Source organism: Ursus maritimus, unplaced genomic scaffold (assembly GCF_017311325.1).
Source record: "Ursus maritimus isolate PB19 unplaced genomic scaffold, ASM1731132v1 scaffold_7, whole genome shotgun sequence".
Lineage (NCBI taxonomy): Eukaryota > Metazoa > Chordata > Mammalia > Carnivora > Ursidae > Ursus > Ursus maritimus.
Genome location: NW_024426885.1, coordinates 27,704,369 through 27,716,247, shown reverse-complemented (window position 1 = coordinate 27,716,247; position 11,879 = coordinate 27,704,369). Strand labels below are relative to the sequence as shown.

General features: G+C 44.8%; 1 protein-coding gene across 1 annotated transcript in view; it reads left to right on the top strand.

Annotated features, from left to right (window-relative positions):
* The window catches only part of WNT8B (Wnt family member 8B), an 11,292-nt gene extending 798 nt beyond the window's left edge, over positions 1-10,494 (top strand). Inside the window, exons 2-6 of the mRNA XM_008686438.2 lie at positions 6,886-6,919; positions 7,701-7,839; positions 8,704-8,829; positions 9,582-9,724; positions 9,923-10,494. Of these exons, the coding sequence (XP_008684660.2) occupies positions 6,886-6,919; positions 7,701-7,839; positions 8,704-8,829; positions 9,582-9,724; positions 9,923-10,468 (988 nt within the window). The 3' untranslated portion in view covers positions 10,469-10,494. The remainder of the gene's footprint in view (positions 1-6,885; positions 6,920-7,700; positions 7,840-8,703; positions 8,830-9,581; positions 9,725-9,922) is intronic.
* The last annotated feature ends 1,385 nt before the right edge of the window (positions 10,495-11,879 follow it).

The following is an 11,879-nucleotide window of genomic DNA, read 5'->3' as shown; positions in this document are numbered from 1 at the left end:
CCCCCCCCCCATCACCACTGCTCAACAAGAGTCTCTGGAACTGGGACCCAAGAATCTTCATGTCTAATAAACTCCCCAGAGGATTCTCATGGACTCTACCAGCTAATCCATGTGGATTAATTTTCAAATGCTTACACTGAAGTCTATTCTCCAAATCTCTGGCATTCCAGATCATGTATGTATGTATGTAACATTTAATTTTTATATATTTATATATTTTTATACTTTATATATTTAAATTATAAATGTATTTTTAAAGACTTATTTATTTATTTGACAGAGAGGGAAAGAGAGAGCACAAGCAGGCGGAGTGGCAGGCAGAGGGAGAGGGAGAAGCAGGCTCCCCACAGAGCAGGGACCCTGACAAGGGGCTCAATCCCGGGACTTTGGGACCATGACCTGAGCCAAAGGCAAATGCTTAACCGACTGAGCCACCCACATGCCCCTATCAATTTCTTTTTATATAAATAACATTTTGCAGATTTACAGAAGCTTGCAAAGAACTGTACAGGGAAGTCCTATGCACCCTTTTGCCAGCCTTCCCCCGTGTTAACATCTTATAACCATAGTACTTCTTCTATAAAGTTTATTCAGACTTCTCAGTTTTACATACAACACTAAAGTTTGCACTCCATTGTCCTAGATTGATGGAACACTTCAAAAAAAAAAAAAAGCCAAAGCAAGACTGACACCAGAAGTCAGGAGGTAGGAGAAGAATCCAGTCCTGTCTAGGCCAGGCAGTAGGCTACCTGACAGTTAAAGGGAATTGGTAGAGCATGGTTCACCACTGGGACCCACAGGAAGGCCAGGAGCAGATCTGGGGAGATGCTTTCACCAAAGCCACCTTTTTTGGGCATCCGGGCACAGGGGCAGGGCTAGCTTCATCCCGAATGTCATTGAAGAATTATCCTGCTTATCTGGCAGGATAGCCCCATCTATTTGCTTTCAAGACAATGGAAACTGCCAGCACCCAAGGTAATAAAGAGTCTTTCCTAAATCAGAAAGTACACAGGTGCTTATTCTTGAGGGAGTCGTTATAGGGATGGAGGAGGTCCGGTGTGGATGAATCAATAATAGCCAGTGTGCCAAGGCCAAGGATATTGCTCTTGGGTTGACAAAGGCACTTACAGCAGGAGGTCAATGAAAGCTGAGCCCAGGAAAGGTATCCACAAAACACTAGAGAAACTCTAGTTGATACTTTTCTTAATCGTCCATTTCTTTGTGAGGATCGCTCCAGGCTGGGCCCACCACTTGAATTCTGCATATATGGGCAGGTGAGGAGAACTGGCAGGGCTGAAGACACCAGAAGTTTATCTAAATGAGTGACTATGGAGTCTTCCCAGGATAGCATTCGCTCTAAGGGAAGAGAATCAAGAAGATCTAGCAATGAAGCTTGTCACTAGAATGTGTTAGCAAGACCCTCAGTTTTAGTCCAACAAAGAGGTTGGAGGGTGACTAGAAGGGCATGTTACAGGCAAAACCTGAAAGAACTATTTTACTAAAATGCTATAAGACCTTGTACACAAATGGCAGTTTTGATACCGAAGTAGAAAAGCAAAACTCTAAAATGGATTAAAAAACATTTGTTCCTGTATTTAAAAAAATTAATAGTTGCTTTAAGAGAAGTTTTAGGTTCACAGAAAACTTGAACAGAAAGTATAGAGTTCTCATAAATCCTGCCTCCCCCTCCCCACAATTTCCCCCATTATTAACATCCTGAATTAGTGTGGTACATTCCTTCTTTTTAATGCATTGAACACAGTCTAAGCAGCAACAGTCTTCCCCAAAATGTGCCCAGGGGATGTGGTGGTACCCAGATAAAGCAGAGGGTAGGCCTGGCAGATATGGGTACCTGGCGGACATACAAACAGAGGGAGGGTTGGAGCAATGGAAGAATGGAAAAGCAGCAGAGACAATGTGATAGTTAACTGAGCCTGTTTATAAGTGTGTGCAAAACATCACTAAGACCTCCAAGAAATACTTATCAAGAACTTTTCGGGGATCAGGAGTCCTGAATTAGCAGGTGGGAATAAGAGCAAGAGAAATACGGGTTGCGGAAAAGTGTAAGAGTGAAGGAATACATGCTCCAGAATCACACTGACTAGGTTCCAATCCTGGCTTTACCACTTAACTAGCTGTGTGATGCTGACTAACCACTGTATGTTTTAGTTTCTGTTTTTGTAAAATGGAAGACATTATAGTTTCTACCTTACACAACTGGGGCAATTAAATGAGCTTAAAACACATAAAGAAAGCACTTAAAGTATTTTGTGTGCACAGGCTAAACATTCAGTAAATAGTACAGTACCTACCCCCATGGGGTTGCCATGGAAATTAAAAATGATACAGGTAAAGCACTCTTTTAGAAGAGACATACTCAATAAATGTCAGCTATTACCGTGTGATGGAAATTAAATATTAAATGTTATCAGTATATATGCTGGAAGACTGTCAAAAGGAGAAGAAACAATTATGAAATTTTTATTTGGCAGTATAAAAACAAAACTAACTGCAGTTATTTATATAAATTGCTTACCACGTATGTCTAATTACTATGAAGAACAATAACAATTATACATAACATTAAGTGTGTCAGACTGACTTTGCTAAAACTTCTGATCATAACACCAACCTCTGTGTACATATGCTTAGTGTTCACTGTCTGTTGCTCTTGTGGTATGATCACCTGCTAATGTAGCATGGTTGTCTGCTCACAATATTAGAAAATTAGTGGAGGCACTGGCTTGCCAGACTTCCTTCTCACATCCTTTCCCAGATTTTTTTTCAGTCCTTGTTATCCTATAATTTTCTGTTCATTCTGATGATCCTTCCATTCTTTCTTCAAAACCCTTTAATTCAATCCATTTTTAAAGAGCACTTACTCTGTTCAAAGTATTGTAATAGGAGCTGGAGGGGATACAAGGATAACTAAGGCAACCCCTACTTATAGTCGAGTATTAGGGAACAAAAGGAAACCTTAATACGAGGCAGAAGAAAGCTGCTGTGAATCTTCAAGAAATGCTGGTTGTGGCTTTTGAACTAGATACCTAAGAGTAAGTAAAACTTTTATATGGAATTGACTACTCTGGACATTTTGTATGAATAGAATGATACAATTTATGAAGCAGAGAAAGATGGGGGAATTGCAATTTTAAATAGGATGACCAAGGAAAGCCCTGGGGAGAATGACACATTGGATTTAAAGGCAGAATGCAGGTGAAGGAACAAACCATGAGGATGTCTGAGTAAAAACCATTCTGGTCAGAAAGAACAGGAAGTGCAATGGCCCAGAGGCTGGAGAGTGCCTGGTGTGTTGGAGGAACAACAAGACCAGTGGGGCTGGAACTGAGTAAGTAAGGGGAGGGTAGTAAGAGATTAGGCATTAACGGGGGCCAGATTTTGTAAACCATGATAAGGTTTGGCTTCTGCTTTATGTGAAATAGGAAATCATTAGAGGATTTTGAGCAGAAAATAGCGAAATTTGATTTACATTTTATTTTTTTAAAAACTTATTTATTTGAGAGGGGGTGGAGGGAGGGACAGAGAGAGAATCTTCAAGCAGACTCCCCACTGAGCGTGGAGCCCGACATGGGGCTCGATCTCATGACACATGAGATCATGACCCATGAGATCACAACTGGAATCGAAACCAAGAGTTGGATGTTCAACTGATGGAGGCACCTGGGTGCCCCTAATCTATATTTTAAAGGGACTGATCTTTAAATGGACCAATCATTTTGAGAATAAAATGTGGGAGAATAGGGTGGAAGCAAGGAGATCAGTCAGTAGACTTTAACAATAACCCAGGTAATGGGGTGCCTGGCTGGCTCAATTGTTAGAGCATGCGACTCTTGATCTCAGGGTTGTGAGTTCAAGCACTACATTGGGTGTAGAGATTGCTTAGAAGTAAAATCTTAAAAATGAAACAATAATCCAGACAAGAGACAATGATAGCTTGGACCCAGTGATCGCAGTGAAGGTGTTGAGAACTGAGTAGAGTCTGAATATAACCTGAGCTGGAGTTGGCAGGATTTAACGACAGAATGAATGTGGGATGTGAGAGAAAAGAAAGGAATCAAAGATGATTCCAAGATTTTTGTCTGACAACTAGGAGGATTTTTGTCTGACAACTAGTAAGTCCTTTACTTAAGTGGGGAAGGCTACAGAAGGAGCAGGTTTGGGATGGTGGCAGCAAAGATCAGGAGTTAAGTTTTGGATGTATTAAGTTTGAGATGCCCATTAAACATTGAAGTGGAGATGTCAAGAATATAGTTGGATATGCAAGTCTGGAGTTCAAGAAAAGGTCTGAGAATTGTTGGGAGGGTAAGGCACAAGCCTTTTGAATGACACTCAATCTGGGTAGTATCTTCAGCAACTGTCCATATGGGGAATGGGAAGCTTGTACTTCGTCTAGGATCATGTTGATTATACGATTATAGAGGTGCCTCCACTTGGTAAACAAAATTTATATCTTCCACTGTTTATTAGGACCTTGTCTCCAATCACTTAATTGTCTCTAAGAAATACCCATACAAACACTGAAATTCTTTGGCTCTCTTTCCACTTTCTAACATCACACACTATGCTTTCTGTAATCCGTATTATATTTTACTCCCCAATAAAAAAATCTTGCCATTGTCTCATTAATTAAGAACAAGATCCTCCTCCTTTGGTGTTCACAAGGACACACAGTTTTTTTTAAACGGAGATATGGTCAATATATGACATTACATTAGTTTCAAGTATACAACAGAATGATTTGATATATGTACATCCTGCAAAATGATCATTAATATAAGCCTAGTTAACACCTATCCCAAGTCTTTTCTTAATACTGGATGGTCTGGATAAGAGGAAGCCAGCCATAATGGTTCAACTATGTCTGCAAATAATTCTGGGGTTAACAAATGTCCACACAAAGCCTACAGCCTTGTCCCATGGCAGGTGTTCAATTAAATCTAATTGATTAATTATTTCGGCTCAACCAGCATATCATACATATAAAGCAAATCTTTACATATGGTAGGATCTTGAGGAAAGAATCCTACTATCTCCCCCCATGGCTCCCTGTGATTTCAACTTAGTATCGTCTCACACGGTGACTCTTCACCCAGGCTCATGGCAAAGCTTTCTCTTTTGTCTACCACTTGATTTGTTTTGTTGCTGTTTTCTTTCCTGATACTGTCTATCCTCTGAATGGGAACTAGCCTCTGTCTGGCCTTGTAATGTCCAAATTATGCCTAACATTAAGATAGCCTCTATGAGCCAGAGCAAGACTCTCTGGTGTTACCCCATTATAGCCACACCCATCCCCTATCCCTAACCCCTGGCAACCACTAATCTATTCTCCTGCTCTATAATTACATATTTCACAATTGTTACATGAATTAAATCATGAAGTATGTATCCTTTTTTTCTTTTTTTTGAGAAAGAGAGAGAGAGAGAGAGAGCATGCGTGGGGAAGAGGAAGAGAGAGAATCCTAAGCAGGCTCCATGCCCAGTGGGGAGCTCAACACTGGGCTCCATCTCACGACCTTGAGATCATGACCTGAGCAGAAATTGAGTCGGATGCTTAACCAACAGAGCCACTCAGGTGCCCCAAAGTATGCACTTCTGAGACTGGCTTTGATCACTTTGTATAATGTCCTTGAGTTCATCCACATTATTGAATGCATCAATTATTTCATTCCTTTTTACCACTGAATCATGGTAAATGATGGCATGGATGTACCATAGTTATTTTATCCACTCACACTTGGAAAGGTATTTTTGAGTAGTTTCCAGTTTTGGGGTATCATCAATAAAGTTTTATAAGTATCCATGTACAAGTTCCTGAGTAAAGATAAATCTTCATTTCTCTGCGATAAATGCCCAAGAGTGGAACTGCTAAGTTGAATGGCAACTCCATTTATTTCAGTTTTGAAAGAAATGGCCAAACTATTTTCCAGAGTCAGATTATTTATTTTTGGAATTTAATTATGACTCAGTTCCTAGAAAGCCACTCTACTGTTTTTCTCTTTCTGATTAGAGAACTATCCTTCTCAGAGTCCTATGGAGTCCAATGGACTTGGACTCAACCCTGCCTCAATCACTTATTAGCTGGGTGAGCTTGAACAATACATTTACCTTTTTTGAGTCTCAGATTCCCTATTTTAGAAATGGGGATAATAATGGCCAAGAGAGAAAGAATTTAACAAGATCAACATGTAAAATACTTACAGTAGAGTGTCAGTACACAGTAGTGAGTTAATGCTCTCTCTTCCCACTCGATGGCAAAATAATGATTAAATATTACTCCTAACATTTTCGGTATTTGAAATTTTAAAAATCAAAAGAAAGCATTGGGGCGCCTGGGTGGCACAGCGGTTAAGCGTCTGCCTTTGGCTCAGGGCGTGATCCCCGCCTTATGGGATCGAGCCCCACATCAGGCTCCTCTGCTATGAGCTTGCTTCTTCCTCTCCCACTCCCCCTGCTTGTGTTCCCTCTCTCTCTCTGGCTGTCTCTATCTCTGTCAAATAAATAAATAAAATCTTTAAAAAAAAAAAAGAAAGAAAGAAAGCATAATGTTGGCTTTTTTTTTTTTTTTAAGTAGGCTCCACACGCAGCATGGAGCCCAATGCGACGCTGAGATCAAGACCTGAGCTGAGATCAAGAGTCGGACATTTAACCGACTGAGCTACCCAGGCACCCTAATGTTAGCTCCTTTTGTACATATTCTATTATATAAATTATTTTTAATAGATTCCTTATGCATAATTTTTCCTTGGCAAAACCATTTTCATTTCTTCCTATCAATTATGTTTGCTGAGGTAATCCTTATAATGCTTGGCAACAGAAAAGAGTTGGTATATCTCCATTATGCTCTGTGGTTTTTCTCTCTCCTAGGTCAGTGAACAATTTCCTGATGACCGGTCCAAAGGTAAGAAAAAATGTCCTTTGATTTATTTGGATTTCACTAATCTTAGCTTCTTGACTAAAGACTATATATGTCAATTTCTTTTCATTATATCCACATTATTATTATTACAGAAGGAAAAACCGTGGCATGGAGAGGGTTAGGGACACACACAAAAAAGAACAGAGCAAACTAGTGTCAGGACCATGGCAAGAAGTCAGGAGTACTGATTCTGATTTTATGGCCAGAAGTTCCAGAGCGACAAAAGTCAACAGCCTTTCCCAGTGTCAGGTTGCAGCCACACATCCTTCTCAGTGCAGTGGTAGGACACAGTTCTCCATCTTTAAAATGCTGACATTGTACTCCATGATCTCTAAGGACAGTTCCAGCCCCCAAATGTTCTTTTCTAAGACAGTAATGGGATGAGAACAGCTGAAAATCCATGAATTATGTAATTTGGGTTCATTTTGGAGAGGCAGAATAGTATAGTGAATAAAGACTAGTGAGGTCTAGAGTCTTGTAACACTGAATTTCATTCCTACTGTTACCAGCTGCTAGCTGTGGGACCTTGAGCAAACTGCTTTACTTCACCTCTCTGAGCCTCGGGTTCCTAATCTATAAAAATGGTACCTATTTCACAAGGTTATTTGTAATGTTAAATGGAACAGCATATTTAAAGTGCTTACTCTGTCATTATTTTCGAAGGAGGAGAAAGTGGGCAGGAAAACAGATGCGTGGCCACTTCAAGGCAAATGCCTCCCAAGTTCAGCTGGGAGTCTGAATTTTGACCCCTGTGTTTCTGTAGGCTTACCTGATCTATTCCAGCAGTGTGGCAGCTGGTGCCCAGAGTGGTATTGAAGAATGCAAGTATCAGTTTGCCTGGGACCGATGGAACTGCCCCGAGAGAGCCCTCCAGCTGTCTAGCCATGGTGGCCTTCGCAGTGGTAAGGAAAGCCTCGGCCACAGCTCTCGGGACCCCCTGGCCACAGGTTAGAGCCCCACTCTTCAGGGATGGCCCCCTGCTGCTTCTACATCCACATCTTAGTCCTCACCTGGTCTCTACTCTCAGGTGATCCTGTCTCTGGGATCTTCTCTGTTCCTTCTCCATCTCCTCCTTCTTACTTATAGAGCTTTTTCTCTTTTCCCAACACCCTCACTGCTCAATTAATGGACCTTGCCTCGCCCCCAATCCTAGAACATCCTTGGCCTCCCAGTTGGCTAAGGGCTTCCTCACAATATAAAGAGCATCGGGAGGTAGGTAGGAGTATTAATTCTTCATGCCTCTTAGCCCCTTCCTTCAGCAGCTCAACAGAGAGGTACAGGACAAGTGGGGACTGACTTGGACACCAGATTCCCAAGGAGAAGATAAAGAGTGGCCATGCCAGTAAATGAAATAGCTGCCAATCAGAGGTTCTTTTCAGGACTAGCTGGCCCGTGCCTCTTAGACTTCAGTATTTCAGGAAGAAAAAGGCATGGGTTCTTTACAACCTGGCCTTCAGATTCATCTCCTTCCCCATTTCTTCCTCTGGCTCTTTGCCACCTAAATCCTTTAGAACCACGTATATCAACAGTAATCTAGCCACCTAGTCATAATGTGTGACCTGAAAAGATGGGAGGGGAGAAGCATAGCGCTGAGACCGAGCCTGGAACAGACCATGGAAGAGAGTAAGGTACATTATAAAGGTGGGGAAACATGATGGAGCTGGGGAAGGAGGGCACAATGATGGCATTCAAGGAAGATAGCATGACCGGTACTTCTTCGAGTTGCAACCCCTCCCTCTGACTCACCCATTTTTGGTTCCTGTTAGCTAATCGGGAGACAGCGTTTGTACACGCCATCAGTTCTGCTGGGGTCATGTACACTCTGACTAGGAACTGCAGCCTGGGGGACTTTGACAACTGTGGCTGTGACGACTCCCGAAATGGGCAGCTGGGTGAGTAGTGGTACTGTGGGTGGCCAGGGCAGGCAGGCAAAGTTCACTATGAATGAAAAGTTCGGTGGGTAGTTTGATGGGGTGAAGAAGAGTTGTATTCTTCTAAATCCGAGGAAAATCAGGGCCTCCCAGTTTAAGTCAAAACCTTAGAGTAACAAACTAGGCTCAAGGTAGCTTGGGGCCCTCCTTCTCCAAGTGAGGGTTTTCCTTAATTTAAACACAATAAAGGAACAACACCCCCTGTGGATTAAATCCTGCTACTCTCTCAGAATAGGGGGAACATGATTCCATATTGCCTGTCCCTGTTTCCTTTCCACTCTTTACCTCCACTGTCCTCTCGAATCCTCTCTACGCTCCAGCTCAACTTCCAACTTGGTTGGTCCATATTTCTATCGCACTTCTCTCTCCCCCTCAAGGCTAGGTGCTTTCCTCTTCTTCTTCGGGCCATTTTGTGGATGTCAATCACTCACCACGCACGAACACACTCTGCCCAAAGACCAGAAACAGCGTGTAGAGGGGCAAGCCGCTGGCATCTTGCAGAGAATCCACTCCGCAACTCCTTAGGTCATGGAGTCCCGAGCAGGGGATTGGCTGAGGCTGGAAGTGGAAGCACAAACCCGGCCTAAACAAATCTAGGCTGAAACTGATCTGGAGACGGGGCACTTGCCCAACACCACACCCAATTAGGAACAGTAGCCCAGCAAACCAAGCCCGACTGCTCAACAACCTTTTTTCCACTTGTACTCTTCCAGGCGGCCAAGGCTGGCTGTGGGGAGGCTGCAGTGACAACGTGGGCTTCGGAGAGGCAATATCCAAGCAGTTCGTCGATGCCCTAGAGACAGGACAAGATGCCCGGGCAGCCATGAACCTGCACAACAACGAGGCCGGCCGCAAGGTGAGTCCTGCAGCCCCTGGGGTGAGGCAGCTGGCTCCATCCACCAGAAGCCCTAGGTACGGACCGCTCTTCAGTTCATTTAACAGATTGGAAAGGCGAGGGACCAAGGCGGCCAGCCACGTGAATTAGCTAGGCGCCTCACAATCCCCCAGAGGCCGACTCCCCACCTGGCCAGCTCACTCCTAGCTCTCTCCCCAGGCGGTGAAGGGCACCATGAAACGCACGTGTAAGTGCCACGGTGTGTCCGGCAGCTGCACCACGCAGACCTGCTGGCTGCAGCTGCCTGAGTTCCGCGAGGTGGGCGCGCACCTGAAGGAGAAGTACCACGCGGCTCTCAAGGTGGACCTGCTGCAGGGGGCTGGCAACAGTGCCGCCGGCCGAGGCGCCATCGCCGACACCTTCCGCTCCATCTCCACACGGGAGCTGGTGCACTTGGAGGACTCCCCGGACTACTGCCTGGAGAACAAAACGCTGGGACTGCTGGGTACCGAGGGCCGAGAGTGCCTGCGGCGCGGCCGGGCCCTGGGCCGCTGGGAGCGCCGCAGCTGCCGCCGGCTCTGCGGGGACTGCGGCCTGGCGGTGGAGGAGCGCCGCGCCGAGACCGTGTCCAGCTGCAACTGCAAGTTCCACTGGTGCTGCGCGGTCCGCTGCGAGCAGTGCCGCCGGCGCGTTACCAAGTACTTCTGCAGCCGCGCCGAGCGACCGCGGGGGGGCGCGGCGCACAAACCCGGGAGAAAACCCTGAGGGGCTCCTGTCCCCCCCCCCCCGTTTCTCCATTTGTCCTTGGCTTCTTTTAGAGACCCCAGTAATAGAGGAAACTAGGGAATGCTCTCCCCCCGCCCCAAGAGGGAGAGACACCGCCATCTCTCCAGAGCTTGCCACTTTCCAACCCCGTCCCCCAATTCCTCCACACTCTGTGCTCTCCTCGAACTCATCTGCATCATCCTCACAGACCACACTTAGGTCTGAGAACCCTCAGTCCTGAGATTCTGAGCTACTGATCTTCCTGGAACTAGGATGAGAATAGGCGTTCCTCCTCCCTTTCCTCGCTGCCCTAACGCCTGACCTACCCCTATGGAGCCTGTGGAAGAACACTCCTCGGATATGCAGGGCCAGGGTAAAGCCATGCTTTTCTTTCTTCATTTTCTTGCACCCCTCCCCCCATTTTTCTGCTGCCAGGTCTCTACCACAGCCACATCTTTTTTTTTTCTGCAGAGCTCCTTCCGTGCCTGATTCCCTGCTAACTGTTGGCAGACACCCCAGCAATCTCTTGTTCCCTTTCCCTGAAGAAAAACTGTGACAAAACTGACCCCGGAAAAAGCATGTCTTTGTGGCTTCTTTCCTAGAGGCAGGGCCTGAAGATGGAAGAAGTGGGAACCCTAGAGGGCTGACTTGCTGGAAACCAAGAGTGCTACTCATCCTTGTGATACCATGTCTCCGGCAGACTTCACCAGTCAGGCAGTGACCTTCCTAGACAATAACCCGAGGTGCTCCAGGCATACCCTTACTGTCTAGGAACTACATAAGGGCAGATTACCCGTCATTTCCTACGGCTTAAACTTCTCCCTACTCCTAAACTATTTCTTCCTAGCAACCAAATTCACCTCTTCTCCTTCCCCAAAGGATCCTTGTTTTTCTGAGCCAAGACTGAGCTAAATAAAGCCCATTTCCTATTCAGATCCCAGCTTGCACCTCTAAAAGCAGGTCATAAGGAAGGAGAAGCTGGGACCTTTCGTTTTCACAAACCTGGATCTCAAACAGGCAGGATTCAGGGCATTGGATCTCGTCTTCAATAGGTAAACTTCCTGCAATGAAACTTTCCAATTGGAAGCTCAGCACCTTGAACTTTAATTTATTACAGTCACTGTGATATGTGCCTTCTTTTCTAAGTATTGAACTTATTCTTGGGGACATAGGGGAGGGTGGGTGGAAGATATAACGTCTAGGCCCTCTCTTCCCTTCCCGCTTGCCAGAACACTATCTTCCATTGAGCCTCACTTCCCTGATGGCCTAAATAGTTGTGCTGGCCTGACTGAGGCTAATCTGCCAACAATTAGTGAATCATCCACATAAATCTTCCCTCAATACATTCACTCAGTAGCTAAGAGCTCACTGCTTGTGGTACTTGAGACAGAAGCCGTACAGCAGGGACTTG